The sequence below is a fragment of the Piliocolobus tephrosceles genome, chromosome 1, assembly GCF_002776525.5.
Source record: "Piliocolobus tephrosceles isolate RC106 chromosome 1, ASM277652v3, whole genome shotgun sequence".
NCBI lineage: Eukaryota > Metazoa > Chordata > Mammalia > Primates > Cercopithecidae > Piliocolobus > Piliocolobus tephrosceles.
The window spans coordinates 37,499,857-37,520,129 of NC_045434.1; the positions used below are offsets into that span (position 1 = coordinate 37,499,857).

Consider the following 20,273-nt stretch of genomic DNA (forward strand, 5'->3'; position numbering starts at 1 on the left):
GAGAGAGAAAAGGTCTCTTAGTGAGTTTTAGGACCCTGTTCAAAGACCGTTAACAAAATGTTCCCTTAGAGTGCCCAGCAATCAGGGCACAGAGTGTTGTGGGGAAACACGCATTGTTTGGGAGTCATTCCGAGCACCCTGCCGGCCTCACTTGGCGCTCTGCAGTGACGTCCCTGCTGAGTAGATGCCCAGGCTGAAGGGCCATGTCTTGAAGCCCCTCAGATAGGGTTCCCTGCCTGGCTCTATCCCAGTCTCCTGGGCAGACATTAAAGGTGGTCCCCGAGACCATGCAGGGCTCCCTCTCTCCCCGGAGCAGGGTGGAGTGATTGATGTTACTTCTGTATCAATGAACTTCCCAAGAGACCTCTGGAGTAAGGCAAGCTTCCCTCAGCTCTATGCCCCGGGAGTGCCACTCGAGGCCAGGGTTCTGGGGCTTACTGTCTGCTCTAAGGGGCTTAGGACCTTGGGCAGAGAATGCTGAGGCTGTGGCAGACCATCTGATGGCCGCCCCGAAGGGGGACTCAGGACATCAGTCGGGACGTGCTCTGGCAGGAGGAAAGCACAGGACCTCACTCATGAGGTCATGAGCCCCTTGGATCTTCTGAGGGTTTGAGGTCCTGCTTCACATTCAGTCAAGTGCTGCAATCAAAGAACCATTACAACCAAGTTAACCCAGCATGCATCTGGTGGTGTCCGTAATGGTTACTGCTCTGCAGGCAATGGGACAAGGAGCTCATGATGTGACGGTGACAGCAGAGCTCAACACAGCAGGCAGGCTGGGGGCAGGCTGGGGCAGGCCTGGCTTGTGAGGAGCAGTCACCAGGAGTCAGCCTGGGAGGCAAGGACTCAGGACCTTAGAGGCTAAGGGTCAGATGCGGAGGAGAACCCCGGCCCCCAACCCCAAGGTTGTCCCCCGTCTAACGAGGGGCAAAAGAAGGCTCAGTTGCGGAGGACTGGAGCCTCCTAGTGGCAGGCAAAAGCCCATGCCAGTAGCTGCCATTTTTGAGCTCTTATGTGGCAAGAGCTATGCTAAGTGCTGTTCCTTCTTTCCCATTGTATCCTAATAACAAATTGTATTTATTGTTCCTGTTTCACTGACAGAGAGACCTCTCTGGGGGCAATTAAGTGACTTGCCCAGGATCCTCTAGCTGCCAAGTATTGGAGCTAGGATTCGCACTCAGGGCTGCTGGCCCCAAGGGCTGCGCTCTCACCATTGTGCGGCACTGCCACAAGCCGCCCTGTCCCTGCTCCCACAGGCCACCCCTTGGGCTAGGGATCTGGGGGTCTCCTTCCCCTCCCAGCCTGCTCTGTTCTCAGGTGTGGGCAAAGAAGGGCAGGTGATGGACTCCATGGGATAGGCTCATTTTTCTCCTAGGTCACTATTAGGATGATTCAGGAAATGGGGTTTGGATTTTGGGAGAGAGGATGAGGTGAGAGGTTGGGCCTCACAGAGGGCAAAGGGGATCTGTGCCTGGAAGGACTCATAAGAGAGAAGTGGGAGGACATTGAAATGGGGGGCGCCGCGCTCTCGCTGTCTCTGTACCAGCTCTGGCCCCTTCCCTTCCTTGAGCCTCTGAGAGACATACTGGGATCGCAGATTACCTTAGGATCCCAGTAACCCAGTGCAAGTGAAAGGGTGTGACAGTGAGGAGCACAGCAATCAGGGCAATGCTGGCTCCAGACCCTGCACCAAATCCACCTCGGAGGCTCAGGAGCCCGCGCCAGGGTGGCCGACCCTAGGCCCTTGGCCTCCTCGGCCATCTCCATGGAGGAGGTGCTGCTGCGTGGCCCAGGTCACGCAAATCAGAACCTTCTGTGTGTGCGTGTGATTTAGGAGGCCCCAGGTCCTGAGTGTGTCTGCAGGGCCTTTAGTTACTGGTCGCTGTGGGGAGAAGGGAGCAGAGGTCTCGGTTTTGTTTTATGTGTGCCCTAGTGATGAGGGAAGCGCAGGGAACATCCTAGGTTATTTTCCCCTCATCTCTGTGGTGGAGTCGTGCCCCTGTGAGGATCCATAAGCCCAGTCCCCGGTGTACACACCCTTCAGGGAACCCCTGTGAGTGATCGTTGGACCAAAACACTTCACACGCCGCGGGGGTGGGGAGGGATGGTGGGTGGGGGAGGGGGAGGGAGAGGGGAGGGCGGGTCCCTATCTTCAGGCCCCTGCTGGGATTCCTGGGGGGTCAAAACTCCCTCCCCTGAAGCAGTTTCTAGACTCTAAGTTAAAGACAGGTGGCCCTAAAGAATTTCAGGGGCTTGGCCTGTGGTTCAAGCGGTCAGGCCCACAGCTGTGAGAAAAATCTCAGGCTTTTAAAGCTTAATATGTTAATTAGCATTTTTGGAAACTGAGATGGGAAAAAACAAAATGTTTTTCCTACTTTCACACACTCAACACAGCACAGAGCACTTCGCCTCGAGCCGCCAGGGCGTGTGCAGGTGTTTCCCGCAGGCCAAGCAACGCTCTGGCCGACCCAGCCGGCTGCCCTCTGATTCCACTCAGTTCCGACGCTGTCTGCCTGCAGATAGGATCAGGCCCCACAGGTTGAGGGCTCAGTTCCACAGGACTGCGCCCACTGCAGATGCCAATCGCAAGTCCCAGTTTGTGACCTGCATTTCAGACCAACTAGCTATAAATCGGGGTTCCCACTGTGCCTTCCTTGGGTTTAATTTTATAGGACGGCTCACAGAATGCAGGGAAACACTTGACTTGCATTTACCTATTTCTTATGAAGAATGTTAAAAAAGACACAAACAGCCACGTGAGGAGAGACATGGGGCAAGGTACGGGAGATGGGACACCACCCCCTAGAAACCTTCACAAGCCCAGCTGTCTCGAAGCTCTCCTGCCAGTCCTTTGGGTGTTTGTGGAGGCCTCATTATGTAGGCATGATTGATTACATCATTGGCCACTGGGAGTCAGCTCAAACTTCAGCCTCTCCCCCGCCAGAGGTTAGGGGGTGGGGCTGAATGTTCCAACCCTCAAAATGATTGGTCTTTCTGGTGACCAGCCCACATCCCGAAGCTATCTAGGGACGCTCAGCCACCAGCCGTCTCATTACCATACAAAAGACACTGATCATTCCTGAGATTCCAAGGGTTTAGGAGCTGTGTGCCAGGCACCAGGAGCAGGGATCAAATCCATATTTATTAGATCACAGAAGCACAAAGCTCCCCTGCAAGCTGGCCACTGGGTGTGATCCAGTACAATTTCACATGGAACTGGTCACTTTTGCTCTCACTGTGCCCTGCACCGGCTGTAGCCATAGCTGGCACTGGTGTATCTCCTCCCTGAGCTCCTGGGGCAAGAACTGTGCTGCTGTTGTCTCCGGGCCCCAGTGCCTGCAAGTGTGTGCAGGGAAAAGGCCCTCAGAAATGTCTGACAGAGGCACGTAGTACGGAGTGTGAGTGAGGGCTCAGCAAGGAGGCATGGGGAGTCCTGGCTGAGTGCAGGAGAAGAGACACTCTGGCACCACCCCAGCATGCCCAGGGCTATAGAGGTGCCTGAGAACACCCCAGGGCATGGGTGTAACCAAGAACCGCTGAGCCCCTGCCTGTCCTTACCACCCCCAGCTCCCATCCCACCCCACTGATACACACGCACAAAGGAAAGCCCCTTTACCACTCCCAGTCCCACCGAGACTAAAGCAAAAGAAAAAATTAAATGTAACCACTCAACGGTGTTTTTGGATACTTAACACGCTCCCAGTGTCTGACCCTGGGTGGAGAAGGAAGCCCTACCACAAACCCAGTGCCACCTGGAGCCTCCAGATACCCTGTCCCATGCTGCGTCCTTGCCACGCCCACATACACACCACACATGCAAAATCTCATGATGGTCCCAATCTTTACCAATCAAGGAGCTCCAGAAAGTCCATTTACCCGAGGCCATTCATCTTGTGGGAGCTCATCTGAAATTCTAGGAAAGGAAACCCTCGCCCCTGCCCACCAGAGTTGAACAGGCCGCTGGCCCCGTCTGAGGGCATCTCAGACACCCGCCTCCTCTGGCCACCCAGGTCCCACACCTGAGGCCAGGAGGTTCTCACCAGAGGGGCAGCCCGAAGCCTCCTTCTGGGGCTCAGCAGGGAATCTGCTCATCTTCTGCAAGGCAGGAACAGGGTGATTCTGCTGTCCTCAGAAGTCAGTGTCTTAGGTGCACGCCGCAGGCCTCCACGCAGATCCTTTCGAAGGTGTTGAAGGAGGTGGGTTCTCCCAGCTGCCATTCCTAAGGACTCCCACTCCTCCTTCTCCATTGACAGGAGGGCCTATTGACTGTCTGGGAGTCAGCTTTCCTCCATGACCAACCGGCCACCTCCTGTTTACTATCCTATGGAAGCCACCTTTTCTATGGAGCCCTGTCAAAGGCTTTTCAAAGTCCAGAGCAAAGCCACCAGGCCCCCTCCAGCTACAAGCTGGTGTTTGTCACTTCAAACATGCCTTCTCCTTGCTGATGACAAGGTGATCTCTTTGCAGGTGACTTTAGTACATGTTCGGGGATTCCATCCTTTGCTTAGTAAGGGGGTGAGAGTAATTTCACAACACAATGGTGCCAATGATAAAATAATGATAATAAATGCTAACATTTACAGACTCTTACCAAGAGCCCAGCTCTGTGCTCATCTCTTTTAAAGGAGCCACTCTCACTTATCTTAACAACCGGGCCCTTATTTAGCAGATAGGGAAACTGAGGCTGAACTCCTAAGTAACCTGCCAGGGAGACACAGCCAGGAAGTGGCTGTCCAGGGTAGAACCCCAGGCAGGCTGCCCCCAAGCCACACACTTCCCCGCCACTCTAGACTGTGTCCTGTCCATGTCCTGCAGACCTGGGAACAAGGGACCGGTGCAACCAAGCTGACAGTCTGAGGCTAGGTCCCTGCCCTCATGGAGCACATGACCCAGAACCAGTTCCAGGTGCACCTTTTCCACTTCCCCTCATTCAGAAAATTGCACACAGAATCACAGTAGGAGAGCTCTATCCATGGTCATCAGAAAGCTTTCAAATACGCGAACGTGGAACAAATGCTAAGCAGAAAAGTTTCTCTATGTTCTGTACGCTCCATATTCTCCCTCTACTGGGTGCATCCTGGAATCTGGGAAGCGGCAGATCCCTGTGTATTCCCAATGATTTCCCCATCCATGTACCTGAGTTGAAAGGGTTAAACACAGACTCGCTGAGCTTATTATTTTAATCCAGGATTACGATGGCTGCAGAGGAAGGCCACTCTGTCCCCTTGACCTCCTTGGCTAGGAGAGCAATGGTGGTTCTCCTGCCTCAGCTGGCTGGAGGGAGAGCAAAGCCATAGCTAAGCCTGTCCCTCCACCAGGAAACTGGCCAAGACGGGAGTACCGGGAGCAGGAGGGGACCACACGCTGCCCTTTGTCCTTGTGAACCAGTGGAGGACACAGGTGGCTGGAGGGGTGGGGGAAGGGCCAGCATACGCTAGTGGAACTCTAGTTTCCCTCAACAGGGAGCTCTTTACAGGCTCTGCCACTTGGTGGGGGCCAAACATCTGTTGTAGGACCTGAACCTCGAAATCCCATACCCCACCTTATGGCATATCAGACTATGTGGCCAAAGATCTGGGCTCACAGGGTAGCACTGTGAGTCCTCTCCCTTCTCCAGCCCCCACTGCTTGCAGCTGGGGAAACTGAGGCCCAGGGAGGAAAAGCACTCAGCCACTTTATTCCTGTGCTCCACCCTCTGAGCTAATGAGCTCCAGAAGCGCAGGCTTTCAAGAGAGTGGCAAAAAGCCGTCTGTTCGTAGGTGGGAATTGCCTTTGCCTGGCCGTGGCACTGACCACCCCAACCCTTCTAGGAATTTTCCAGAGCAACTGTGGGAGCTGGAGGGTGGGCAGTGAGACGGGACAGACTCAGCACCCACCCCATTTCTCCTGCTTACTCCCTGCCTTCGAGAAAGACCACCTTCCCTCCACAGGGCTGGTCAGGCCCTCGCTTCCCCAGGGTGCACAATGACCTTGGCTGCAGTCTGTGAAGGTGACTGCCACTCCTCTGTGCTCAGTGTGGTACTGCATGGATGCCTCCAGGCGCCTAAAAAGCCCTGCTTTTCTAATCAGTGGAGAACCAGCTTGTCTGCCAGGAACTGAAGCAAGACAGCTGATGAGAAGAAAAAAAAAAAAGTAACAGCTCCAAGAGGAGGGAGCAGAAAGGAAATAGCAAAGCTGGAAAATGGCTTAAAAACCTGGGGGCAAGGCTGAGCCTGGCGGCATCTGGCCAGCTGCCTGGGCGCCCTCCTGCCTGCCCACCAAGTCTTGTGACAAATGCCCTCCGACAGCCGTGGAACCACAGCTGTCACCGGAAGGCTCCGAGTGTGCGGGCTGGCAGCCAGAGGCCCCCGGCTGCAGGGGCGCCTCTCCGGGCTGGTAACCTCATTATCTCTGCTGTTGGAGCAAGAGCCCCAGGGAGCACAGCTGCTCTCAGCCACCTTGGAGGAGCTGTCTGCTCGGGAAGCTGTGCAGAGGGAGGCCTCTCCTGCCAAAGGAGGCTTCATGGGGCAGCGGGCCTGGAGATTCGCTTTCACATCACTCCAGTAAAGCCCTCCTTGTTCCAAAGCCATGCCTGGGCCCTGCCAGGGTTCACAGGCACAGATGGTGTCTTTCTTCTAGCAGTCTCCTCCTGCTCCCCAGCGGCCTCAAAGCAGGGTTCGATGCAAATAGTGAGAAGAAAAAGAAAAGGAAACAAGAAAAGAAATCATAGTCTGCCCAGAGTTTGTCCAGGGATGTCCAGGGAAGCCTTCCTTGGAGGCCTCAGAGCTGTGCCATTTCCACTCACATCTCTGTCATCCAAGGAAACTGCCTGGTTCCTTCCCCTAGTCAGGACCAGGCCCCCTTTTTCATGTGGAATACAGGGCAGGGTGAGGGGCTGCAGGTCTGAGATCAGGACCTGCTGGAGCCCTGTGGACCCTTACTGTTGAGGACAGCCCAGCATATGTGACGGTGAGGACAGGGGCAGCCAGTGGGGATGATGGAGTTACCCCAAAGAGCGTGTCTGCCCCCAGCCACAAACATCCTCTGTCTGCCCTGAGACCCAAGGCGGGGAGGGGACAGAGGGTGCGGAACGATGCTGGAGGCAGTGGGCTGGCTGTCGCGTGCTCTGCTCAGCTTGCAGTTGAGGTTCGACCTTGAACAATGTGCCAGTGTTCCTCTCTGCTCTGGACACCCTCATCTGTCAAGTGGAGAGAACACCTGCCCTCGGCCGGCCTGGCTGCGGAGAGCAAGCTCCGTGGAGAAGGACGGCTTGTCAGTGGGAGATTGTGGGTTGCTGTTATAGCTGTAACTCAGCGCGGGCTGTGTGTCACTGGCTGAGAGACAGCTTTGAAAAAGGACTGCTGTCATTTTCTGCAACTCTGGACTGGCCAGGGAGGCAGCACATCTGGTAGGGGGTGGGGGCTAGTGGAGGACCCTTATTATTACGAAAATCACGCCGTTTGCTGACTTGGTTTGGGTCCAGCTTAATGTCTCTCAGCCGTGAGCCTGTGAGCCCTGAGCTGGTGCCTGATGGTTTTGGATTGCGACTAAGGCAAGAAAACACCAGGATTTATAAAAATGCCATTCCCCCAAAGGGCCCAATCTATGCTGGACAGAGCCCTGATTCTTTGCATCTGCAGGGGGAACTAGTGTGGTGCCGTGTGTGGGTGCAGAGAGACAGAAGGAGAGAGAGGTGATGCGTGGAGAGACCATCTGTCTGGGCACAGGCCCAGCCCAACAACCCCAAGCCCTTTCTCCCTCCTCCTCCCAGATAGCTCCTGCTGTCTGCCTGGGGAAGGAACAATAGAATAATCTGGAAACTCTCCCACCCTTTCTAGATCCTCTTGAGGTCTCTGCCTCCAGTGCCCGAGCAGATGTCCAAGGTCAGGCCAGCTCCCCAGCCCCCATCCAGAGCCACGCAGGGCCATTTTCCAGCCCCAGGCCCCAGGCCCCCAGGCTGGGTTCCCTGTGCGTGGGTGCTAGAGGAGGAAGGCTGCACATGCAGCGCTTTTTCTGGCAGAGCCAGTGCTTAACACTGCTAAAGCCCTCCTAATCCGCATTATTTTCTTCTAATCCCTCCCCCTCCACCCTGGCCTGTGTGCCACCCTGCAGGACCGTTGGTCCCAAGCCGGAGCCTGTGCTGAGCCCCAGGCATGAGGAAGCCACGCATCTGCTGCAGCATGCCCGCATGAAGGCCAGGACCCGGCCCCTCCGTGCCAGCCATGACATTGTGCCCACCATTACCCAGGGCAGCCGGTGAGTGGGACCTGTGCCAGGCTAGCCTGGGAGGGCCATAGCAGGGAAGAGTCAGCAGTGGGAAGAAGTAGGATCTAGCCAAATGCCGCTGCTCACTCCGTGTGTGTGTGTGTGTTTTTCATATAAGGCTCTTGCTTTGATCATTTAGTCAGTCAACACACCTTTCCTGAGGGCCTGCAGTCAGGCACTGAGATACAAAGATGAATGAAACATGATCTGGATCCCTGGGGGATGGAGGTCACAGTCTCCAGGGAGAGAGGCAAAGAGATATTCAATTCTGTAGACTGTGGTGTGAGAGAGGAAAAATGTGTGCGCTGAGCTGGAAACTGTTAACTCCACCTGGAAAGGACAGGTGGGGCTCTTGAGAGAAGGTGACTTCTCAGCTGAGGTGTAGATACGCACTGGGTAGATGAGAGAGGCAAGGGTAAGCGTCCTGGGGATGGAAACTGAGCAGAAGTGCTGTGCTCAGGAATTCAGCCAGGCTAGAGGGTAAGGATGTGCAGGCTGTGGCGTGAAGGCTGGAGGGCTCATTTGGGCCGGGTCATGGAGGCCTCCAGGCCTGCAGAACAGCTGGACAACTGGATGTCTGCTGCAATATCTGGGAGCCGCTGGAGGACTCTGGGCAGGAGGGCAGCACGATCACACTTCAGTGGTGCCTTTCTAGCTGCCGAGATGTTTTGAATCTGGGAGACTGGTGCGCTGAGGAGGATGCTGCCGTGGCCATGCTGAGCGGGACAGAGAGGAGAGTCTGGAGACCTCACACAGACCTCAAGCACCAGAAGCAAGCAGGCTTAGGGAGGCGACAAAGGAGTGCAGCACCTAGAGCCAGACCACACGGGCTTGACTTCTGGTTCTGGCACTTAGCTGGATGCCTCTGCGGAAGTCTCTGTGCCTCAGTTTCCTCACCCACGAAATGGGAATTGTAATAGTGCCTGTCTTACAGGGTCACTGTGGGGCGATATGAGCTAATACACGTGAAGTTTAGAACAGCGCCCGCCACGCAAAAACCGTGAGCTCTAACGACTTCTCATTTAGTTGCAGGGGTGTGGGCGGTGTGAGAAGGGAGGAATCTGGAATGAGCCCAGGGTTCTGACTCGGTGTCTGCATGTTTGGTGGGGGTGAGGCCTCCGTGCAGGGTCAGGCATTGGAGGGAGAGGTGCTCCCAGAACATCCACTGGAAATGACCACCAGGCAGTTGGATATAGGACTTTTAGAGGAGGAGAGATCAGAACTGAAGATTTGGACGTTATCCCTGATTTCATAATGCTACAGCCATGGTAAGGGTGAGCTTGTCAGGAGTGAAGACGTAGGAAAACAAGGTTAAGGACATTCAGACCAGCACATCACACACATGACTGCCTCCTGAGCAACACGCTGCATCCCCATCTTCCTGCCTATGGTACACCTTGAAGAATCACTTACTTCACCACCACACAGAGCTGTCTTCCAGTCATGCACCTGGGCCTGAGAGGAGGCTGCCAGGCTATACCAAGTCTGACCAGGCCCAAGCAGGACCACTTCTGCAGCTAGCAAAGTCTGTGGCTTCATTGGCATGGTGGACATGCTGCATCTGCCTGTTTGAATCACCACGTGGCACTGGAGGGAGCAGGCGTTCTTAGGGAGCAGGGATCTTGGTGGAACTGGACCACCTGCTCTTTGATGGAGGGTGCCGAACTGCTCATTAAAGGCTAAGGACCTTCATGGCATCACTGAGATGACTCCTTCATGAGCAGAGGTCATTGTGACCCTTAGAAGAGAGGCTCAGAAGACCCTAAATCCGGGCAAGGGGTGCCAAACAGACTACCCTTGTATTTCCACATTTTGGGCCTTGCCTCTCTCTCTAGATGAAGGGTACTCATTAGGAATGGGCATGGTTGGCCGGGCGTAGTGGCTCAAGCCTGTAATCCCAGCACTTTGGGAGGCCAAGGCGGGCGGATCACAAGGTCAGGAGATTGAGATCATCCTGGCTGACACGGTGAAACCCCGTCTCTACTAAAAATACAAAAAATTAGCTGGGCGTGATGGCGGGCTCCTGTAGTCCCAGCTACTCGGGAGGCTGAGGCAGGAGAATCGCTTGAACCTGGGAGGCGGAGGTTGCAGTGAGCTGAGATCACGCCACTGCACTCTAGTGTGGGCGACAGAGCGAGACTGTCTCAAAAAAAAAAAAAAAAAAAAAAAAGAATGGGCATGGCTTCTTCAGGGCATCCTAACTATTCTTCTTCACATATATATGGTGAGAAACCTTAGACTTCCAAGCAACTCTCCTGTTCTGCTTTGTAGAGGCATTAGGTCGGATAGCCTCAAAATAGTCAAGACTATCTACAAAACAGATTGCATTGTGTAAAGGTCCTCTTGGACACTTCTTCCTCAGATCACTTTAACAGCTCAGAACAACCCCAATCACTAACTTTAAAGTAGGCTTCCTTTTGCAGGCTGTCTCCAGGCCATAGAAATGCTATAGAATTGCAAGGTGACCCACTTTAGCAGCTGCTGTGTCCAGAAAAGAATTACTATGACTTGGCAGCGCTGGTGAATCCTCAGAGGGTATAGCTGAAAAATCAACGCCAGATGGCTTGCTGCAGATGCTTCTAAAGGTTACACTCCGTCAGATCACCCTGGAGAGCCATGCTGAGTTAACATGGCAATGGCACACAGGCCCCAGGCCTCAGTTAGATGCAGGAGGCCCCATCCCTAGCCCAGATGCATCACTTCTAAAGAGCCGCTTGGTGAAAGGTGATGGAAGAGGAGGGGCAGGCAGAGCTGCTTCAGAGGGCCTTCCTTACCCTAGGTCTGGCTATAGGCAGCTGGGGCAAGCCTGAACAGACAGGGATTCCAGGAGGTGAAGAGGTAGCAGCAGCTGCATTTTTCTGGAAATAAATTAATACAGAAATGGAGCAGCTCCTGGAAGCACAAGATCTTGCCGTATGGGGGCTAGACATGCCTAGAATGGTGTTTCTGATGGCAGGAGGACAGGACATGTCAGCAAGAGGCAGGGCTGGGAGGGTGACACTGTAAGTGGTACTGTCCCTGTGTCAGAGAGAGTGGCTGTGTTGAGACTGCAGAGCTTGCGTACATCACATTCATTGTATGGTTAGGGAAAGAGGGACTCTGGAAAGGGGTCCCTGTGAAGCCATATGTCTCCAGGACTGTGGTGGGATCCTCCCCTAGAGGAGTGACTGCCGGGGCCTCTGTGGAGCGTCACCTTGAGAACTTGGCAGGCATGGGATTTGCTCACCGCTTAGCTGCCTCATTCGTCCTGCACTTGTCTCCAAAATCCTCATCCTGCCTTTATGCACTGTTGCTGACACTGCTGGTGGGGGCTTCTGCGTTTGAATAATTGGGTTGAAAGCACCTTATGTGATTAAGCGCTCCTTAATTTCTCTTTTTAGAACAAAAATGTCTGCCTCTGCAGTGAATTCCAGGATTGCTCACCATCCTGTGTGTGAAAGTTAAGACCACTAATGTGGCTCATGGGACCTGGGCTCCTTTGTTAGATTAGGACTGCACTGCCTTTAAAGCTGGGCTCTTTTCCTCCCTAGAAATTACAGCCCACATCGTGCCAGCAGACAAGGCACTAGCTCTTGGGACCTGTGGAGGGGTCGTTGTGTGAAACTGTGTGCAGAATCTCCCCATGGGCCTTTGCTTGCATTGGGTCGGCCGGGCTGGGAAGGGCTCCTTTCTGTGCAGTGGGGGTAAAGCATCTGCTCAGCAGGGAACCTCCTGTTTCTGGGGTGGGGGTGAGTGAGGCTGTTTCTCTGGATGGAGTCTTCCTTTCTGGGGTTATGGGGAGGGAAGCGTGCTTCTAAAGAGCTGACCGTGAGCACCACATGAACAGGGACCCCACAGCTGACCTAGATACAAGTGCGGATAGGGCCCAGAATCCTCGCGTGGCTCTCTAGGGCTCAGAGTCCCAGCGCTTTACAGTCCCCAACAGAAAATCATCACCACTACAGTTATTAATATCAGAGGGGCCTCCCCACGGCCGTATTGAGATGAGTAGTGAGATCCTGCACCGTCTTCAGCAGCGGGCGTCCTGCTCACTAGCCTACATATCTCGGCTACAAAGCCCTCTCTGAAAGCAGGGCTGCAATGTGACCTTTGGGGGCCCTAGGCACTTTTGCCTTCATGGGCCTCTTGCTCCATACAAAAACATTAAAAAATATATATTTCATGACCATGCTGGTTGAAAGGTAAATATGTCATTCTATATTAAAATGTTTTCTTTGACCCAAAAGTTTATTTTCTTCTGATTTTAAAAGAAATTACAACATTGTCCTGGGCCCCTGTCCATATTGTGGGTCCTCAGCATAGCGGCTGTTGTGCCTGATGAATGAGTAGCCATGGCTGAATGTGAGTTCCAGAAAATAGGCTGACCAACACCTCTTCAGTGTTCCCCAGAGCAACCTTTTTAAGCACAGGATCTGCTGAAATCTCAAAGCAGGCAGATCTACTTGCTTAGCAGGAGTTTGTGTGTTTTTTTGTTTTGTTTTGTTTTGTTTTGTTTTGAGACAGGGTCTTGCTCTGTTGCCCACAATGGAGTGTAGCGGCACGATCTTGGCTCACTGCAACCTCCGCCTCCTGGGTTCAAGCAATTCTCATGCCTCAGCCTCCCAAGTAGCTGGGACTATAGGCACGCATCACCACGCCCGGCTAATTTTTTCGATTTTTAGTAGAGACAGGGTTTCATCGTGTTGCCCAGGCTGGTCTTGAACTCCTGAGCTCAGGCAATCCGCCCACCTCGGCCTTCGAAGTGCTAGGATCACAGGCGTGAGCCACTGCGCCTGCCCAGCAGGAGGAGTTCTTGTTTAAAAAAAATTTCGTCCTGGAGCAGTGCTTATGGGGGGAAATGACTGGAGTCAGGGGTAGGCGCAGGTGTGGAGCCCCAGTTGCCCATTGCCTTTTGCATTCCAGTGAGCATTCAGCATCTAATAAATAGAAGTCAAATGCTAGTAGGCTAAGAAGAAAGATCCAGGAAATGAGGCAGGAGGGTTGCATGAGGTCAGGGAAGGAGGCCTGGAGGCCCTGAAGGTCCAGGAGCGTAAGAGGAAGCAGGAAGGAATGTGGGGGGCCTGCATTTTCCCTCCAAAGTGTATGCACTTGACCCTGTGGCCTCTTCTGGGTTGGTGTGATAAAGGCTGTGCTCCAGTTGGATCTACAGACAGGAGGCAGTGGAGAGGCTGGATAAGAGGCCACTGCAGGGGTCCAGTGTGAGTGATAAAGAAGTGATAAATGAAAGAAACAAGAAATGGAATCCCAACACTTAGCAGTGGATTGGTGGGGAGGCCACTGCCAGGAAAAGGAAGGGAGAACTATGGCTCTTACTTGGGTGCCTTCTGATAGAAAATGGCCTATGGTCCTGGGTCCATTTTCACAGTGGCCTAAAACTCGGGTTACCTGGCTCCACAAGGCCGCGGCGTGAGATGTGTGTAGGTGCCTTCCAGAACTGAGCAAGACTTGACTATTCGCCACAGTGTCTCCCAGAGCCAAAGTGGATGACAGGTGGGCAGACTCCCCAGCACAGCAGTGCCATCCCCCACAAAAGCAGGACGAGAGTATGTGTGAGGGCTGGGGAGGGGCAGTGCCTGGACTGGGGGTTGGAACAGTCAAGACTCAGGGGCCAAGGAGAAACATCACTGTTGCCTTGTCTGAATTTTGCGTAAGCAAGGTGGAACCCTGCATGGAAACTTCAGGAGCAATTGCTTAGAAACCCTGACTTTAGGCCGGGCACAGTGGTGCATACCTGTAATCCCAGAACTTTGGGAGGCCGAGGTGGGAGGATCACTTGTGCCCAGGAGTTTGAGACCAGCCTGGCCAACATAGTGAGACCTCATCTGCACAAAAAATAACCAAAATAAGCCAGATATGGTGAAGCACACCTGCGGTCCCAGCTACTTGGGAAGCTGAGATGGGAGGATCACTTGAGCCCCAGAGGTCGAGGCTATAGTGAGCCAAGATCATGTCACTGCACTCCAGCCTGGGCATCATAGAGAGATCCTAAAAAAAAAAAAAAAAAAAAAAATCTCTGACTTCAGTTCTCACACAGCCTCTCCTTTAAGTGAAGACTTAAAATATCCTGTTCCCGTGACAGCATTATAGCAAATACATATTTCCACAATCACTACCAAAAATACATGGTGGTCAGGCTCACTTCCTCTCCCTAACAGACACACACACAGAGACGCCGCCCCCGCCCCTAACTCCCCAACACACACATGTAAGGACTTCAGCATATTCCCATTCAATAGTGTTTCATCTTAACTCAGGCTGAGCCATGCAAGACAGGCAAAGCCAAAAGCAGGGAAGGTGGCCTTGGTTTTGTTTAGCGCTGTGTTAGCAACAGGATGGGCTTGCAAGCTACTCTGGTTTGCGGAGACGCCCCAGAAATCCGCTCTGGAGTAACCTTGTGGGTTGCGGTTGCCACAGAGCACGGTGGGAGACTGTAGCCCAGGGTGGAGGGGTAGGGCGGATGGGTGTCCATACCTCCCCATGTTTCTGCCCTTGACCTCTCTCCTCCTGTCTCTTTATCAGAGATGGCCACAGAAGCCCAGCCCGGGACCCCAGGACGACCCTTGCCTGCATAGACAACCTCCAGAACGGGCACACGAGCGATTCCTCCAGTGGAGAGTCCGGCGGCGGGCAGAGGCCGAGGCGGGGCCCCTCGCTGTCGCACGTGCGTTTTGAGGATGAGTCGGCCCGCGAAGCTGAGTTCCGCCACCTGGAGCGGCTGCAGCAGCGCCAGCGCCAAGTGCTGAGCACCGTGCTGCAGGCCGTGGACCAAGGCCCCCTGCGCTCCAAGCCCGACCTCGCCGACTACATCAACGGGGCCCCCCGCCTCCGGGACGCGGGGCAGGGGGCATTCCACCGGCTTGTGGGCAGCCTGGACCGCAGAGGACCCCCGGCGCCGCCGGCACGGGGCAGCGAGAAGAGGTGCCAGGCCTGCGGCAGCTGCATCGACGACCCGCGCCCCGCCCAGGGGAAGGCGTCCCCCGACCCCAGGACCCTCCAGGAGCTCCAGGCTGCCCGTGGGATGGAGAGGGTGCTGGGTGGCCTGAGCTCCCCACTCCGGCTCCTTCCTGCAGAGCCTGGGCTCCGCATGGAATGGATCCGAGAAACACACATCGGAGACACCGTGTGCCCTGCGGAGGTGGATTCTGCCCTGGACAGCACAGGCAACTCTGACAGCTGCAGGACGGACAGTGAGGAGGCGGGGACCTCTCAGGCTGGCGAGGCGTGTAGGCGGACCCTAGGCAGCAGCCCGCGACTGCGACTGCGGGGCTCCAGGCCTCGAGGCCACAGGTGGTCCAAGAAGGCTGAGGCGGAGCTACCTTGGGGCCTTCAGGCCCAGCAACACCTGCCTAGGGCTGATGATACGGAGGTGGAAAACGAGGTGAAGGAGGGCAGAGGACACACGCCTGGGGGAACTCTAATTTTGAGAGAAGATGCTGTCCCTAAGCCTCCTGACCTGGAGTTGAGGCGGGTGCCCCTGGGACCCCAGTGGCAGCCTGGACCACAGCTGGAAAGTCACCAGGCTCCCCTTTTGGATTCCCGGACTCCATGCAGGACAGCCTATGCCACCACCTCCCCCATGACACCTGAATCACCGGGGCCAGGAGGCCAGGCCCAGGTTATAGAAAGCCACGAGTCCCTGGAAATGGTCTCTCCTTCCTCCCTGCAACAGAGCCATGCAGAGCCTTCTGCCCTGCACCAAGCCCGGCAGCCAACAGTTTCCTTTTGTCCTGAAGGCTGGGTGCCAACCCCACCCCCTTCAAGGAAAGCCACCTCACCGATGTCTCACAGGAAGGCAGCCCTGGCTGGATCGTGCAGGCCGGGTGACCAGGGAGAACCTGTGGGTATCCCCCGGCCTCCTTCAAGAAGCACGATTCTCAGGACCTGCGAGCTGCCCCCATCACAGACCCAGCCCAGCTGCCCTCAGGTCAGGCACCCACTCCTGGCCCTGTCTACCAACAACTGCAACAACAGCGCACCTCGGGGGCTGCAGGAGCCCTACCGGGGAGCCGTCCACGAGGGTAGGGTGGAGAGGGGCCCCTGCAGCCGGGAGCCGGAGCCGCCCCTGGACAACAGCAGAGATGGTAAGGGGCTGCCGTTGGTTCCTGCCCAGCCCAGGCCTGGTGTGGTTCTAGAGCAGAGGCCCAGACCCGACCTGTGACACCCAGGCCTTCAGAGTCATTCCCTTTTATCTCAATAGTCAGATGGCAGCATCACACTCCACCTCGGCAGCTCCTTGGAGCCGCTCTGAGGTATCAGGGGTGCTGGTAGAGGCCAGATGCAGGACTGACCGCCAGCCTGGAGGCAGACGGAGCCACTCCCTCCTGGGGGAGGCAGGACCATTGGGAAGGCGGCGGAGACAGCCTCTTCCTGTTGGGAACGCTGAGGTGCCAAGATCCAAGCTCCAAGCTGCATGGCTGCTAGAGGCCTGGGCTTTAAGGGATTTACTCCCAACAGTGCAAGAAGAGGCAGCAGTTCCAGATTTACTATGTTTGGAACAAAAATGCCCACTAATCACATGGCTGAGACCCTGCCCCTTCAGCATCATCATTTCATTGCATTTCAGTTCATTTCATTCACTCATTCATTCCTTCAGTATTGGCAGAGCACCTGTTACGTGCCAGGCACTGTACTAGGCACTGTGGGGAATGCACATGTGAATACTTGAGCAGGAGTCCTGCTCTTGAGGCTTTCTGTGGCCAGGCAGACACGCTGTCCGGAGGACCCTGTGACCAAGGGAACAGGGCTCCTAGGCGGTGTGCTTTCTGGTACCAGAGCCTCCCTGGCTCCTGGGCCTGTTGGTGGAGCAGTAGGTTTCAGCAGGCAAGGCTGCTGAAGGGTGTGGGTGTCACCACTTTGTCTTTGGAAGGGGTCCCCATATAGTGGGAGAATCCTGGGGGCTGGTGGGCTCAGGCCCTGATCCCTAGTGTTGTGATCCCAGATGACCAACTCTGCCATTCACTTTTAGGCAGAGATAACAGGCTCACTCCACACGTGCCCACGGCTCTGACAGTCTTGGGGCTGGGATGGCTCGAGGGACCCAGGGCTTGGCAGCAGAGTGGAGGGAGAGAGGACAGAGAGATGACAGACCTTATTGAGGATGTGGATGCAAAGTCCCCTCCACTGCATGGGGACACACAGATGTGGTCCCTCTCCCTCCCTTGCTTACACAAACCTTGAGGCAACCGCCTCCCCCTGGGGTCCCTCCCACCCTGTGCTGAGTGGCGGTTTCCTTCTCTGGTGGGCTCTAGGCAGGCTGTGGGCTTGCCCCTAACCACTTCCTGCAGGGCTTCCCTTCTGAGACCCGCTGACCTCTCTGGGCAACCTGAGCTTTTACCTCGGAGCTTGAAGCAGAGCGAGTGAGGCCCTGGGTGAGTCCCTCAATCCCTTAGCCTGCCAGCATCCTCCTCTGTAAAGTGAGGACGATGATGGCACCATCTCCTAGGGCCCCGTGAACTCATCTCTGGAGAGGATTCCACTCGTTGCCTAGCACATAGTAGATCTCCAGAAATGATGGCTATTTTAAAGCTCTTAGAAATCACAACTGACAAGATTGTGGGTTTGTCCCAGGATACAAAATTTTCCCCTGCTCCCACTATGTCCCTTGATATGGAAGGGACATGGCTTATCACAGTCAACCCTTTCGTTTAACAAACAGTGATCATCTACTGTGGACTAGATGCTGTGCTGGGTGATGAGCTTACAGCAGTCAACAAGACTCAGTCCCTGTCCTCAAATAGTTTCCAGCCTCGAGGACACTCACGAGGGGTCCTCAGCCCTGGTCATCTAAGAGGCCACCCCACCTTCCCTTGCTGCTTCCCAGGTCTCTCCATTGCTCTCCTTGGGCTCCGCCTCTCCAGCTTCTTCTCACCCTCCCCCTGTTGGGAATGTCCCTTTCCCCCACAGGACCTGTGGGATGACTCAGGTGGGATGCTGTGCTTGTTTCAGGAGGATCCCAGGGCTTTCCCGGCTCAGCAGATGTTGCCACCATCAACTCCACGGGCATCACCCTCGCCCTGTCCTCAGAGGAGCCAGAGTCCAGCCAGGAATCAGAGGGAAGCCTGCGGAGGACAGGGTCGGGATCTGGAGGACATGTGCTGTCAAGGTGAGTGAACAGGAGAAACAGCCAGACTGCAGAAGGAGGTGGAAATGGGGGCTCTGGGAGGGGAGAGACCCCCTGGAGTGGTGGCATGACCCACCTCACTGCTGCTAGTCCTCAGAGGATCTCTAGACTGTGGGATCCTCAGAGGATCCCAAGCCTGGCAGCCCTCTCACTCCTCTCCCAGTGTCGTTTAGTCTGTTGTACCTGATCATTCATTCATGGAGCATCCATTGAACGGCCTCTAGCTGCAGACACTATGCTGGTTCCTGGGGCAAAACTAGCAGAGCCCCAGCCCTGGGGAGGGGCCCAGGATGGGGTAACCTCTCTGGGAGGCTTGCTTCTGCTCTGCGCTTGGATGCTTGAAAGTAACCAGATGTTGAGGAAAGGGAGCCCAGCAGTCACATTTCCCGTCTCTCCTTCAGCTCGGGGCCGGCGCGGGGTGGTGGGGTGGGGTGGTGGGGGCGGGGGCTGAGTCCTGGCCCTTTGGGACCTCCTCGACTTGCTTCAAAGCCTTGGTGAACCCGGAGCTCTGGCCAGGGCCTTCTCTTCCCTGTGACACACTATGCCTGGTGGCTGCAGGCAGCTCTAGGCCTGAAGAGGCACCAGAGCCGACTCCCCATCCCTAGCACCATCTGCTCTCCAGAACTTCAGAGCTGCACGCTCTGTTTCTCCTGGACATCTCCATTAGGGGGTCTGATGGGCCCCTCAAACAAAAAGCTCAACAACTGCTTCCCCCATGTCCCCTTCCCTGCAAACACGTCACTGTCTGCACAGCGCACAAGCCCGAATCCAGGAGTCCTGGACTGCTTTCTCTTCCCTGTCTCCCACCACAGCCCTCTGCCAGTCATTGCCAGCTCCGGAACCCCCTGCCTCCCACCACTTTTCCTGGCCTGAACTCATGACTTCTTTGCTATACAACTCTAGTAGCCCCTACCTGCTCTCTGCCTTCACTCTTGCCCTTACATTTCCTTCTCCACATAATCGTCAAGGGTCGCTTTTTAAAACTTGGATTAAATGGTGTCCTTCTCCTACTGAAAACCCTGAACGCAATGGTTTTTCCCTGCACTTGGAGTAGACTTCACACCCCAGCTATGGCTGGTCCTGCGTTGTGGAATTCGCCTTGCCCACCTGTCTGACCTCATCTTGTCCTGCCTCTTCCCCTTTTCTCATCGCCTACACCCAAGCCTCATGGCCTGGCCCCTTTCTGTCCTTAAACACGCAGAGCTCTTCCTGCCCCAGGGCTGCGGCACCAGCTATTCCCCGCACCTGGACTACTCACCTCCAGGCGTGGCAGCCCTGGCTGCTTCTTGCCACTCAACTCTCAGTTTAAAGCTCCTCTTCTCAGAGAGACCTTCCCCACCACTCCCTTTCAAAGGAGCGCCTGGTCACCCTCTGCTTCACCCACATGGGACGGGTCTCCTTGGTTTTCCTGGTCTGTTGTTCATAAGCTCCTGAGAGTAGGCACCTTGTTTGTCTTGCATACACACACCCCAGGGCCTAGAAGAGGCTGGCACATAGTAGGTCATTAAGAAATATTGAATGAATGGGCCATGCACAGTGGCTCATGCCTGTAATCCCAGCACATTGGGAGGATAAGGCAGCTGGATCACTTGAGGTCAGGAGTTCGAGACCAACCTGGTCAACATAGTGAAGCCCTGTCTCTACTAAAAATACAAAAAGTAGCCAGGGGTGGTGGTGTGCGCCTGGAATCCCAGCTGCTCGCGAGGCTGAGGTGGGAAAATAGCTTGGACCTGGGAGGCAGAGGTTGCAGTGAGCCAAGATGGTGCCATTGCACTCCAGCTTGGGCAGCAGAGCAAGACTCCGTCTCAAAAAAGAAAAAATATATATACTGAATGAATGACTGGGTGGGCCCTTAGCTGAGTGTTATGGCAGGCGGCTTGCCTGAGCTATTGTCCCCAAAAGCAACCCA

At 55.1% G+C, this 20,273-nt stretch overlaps 1 protein-coding gene across 1 annotated transcript in view; it reads left to right on the forward strand.

Moving 5' to 3' along the window:
- The window catches only part of KIAA1614 (KIAA1614 ortholog), a 43,066-nt gene that overhangs the window by 7,006 nt on the left and 15,787 nt on the right, over positions 1-20,273 (forward strand). Inside the window, exons 4-6 of the mRNA XM_023203522.3 lie at positions 8,092-8,235; positions 14,764-16,325; positions 18,190-18,346. Of these exons, the coding sequence (XP_023059290.2) occupies positions 8,092-8,235; positions 14,764-16,325; positions 18,190-18,346 (1,863 nt within the window). The remainder of the gene's footprint in view (positions 1-8,091; positions 8,236-14,763; positions 16,326-18,189; positions 18,347-20,273) is intronic.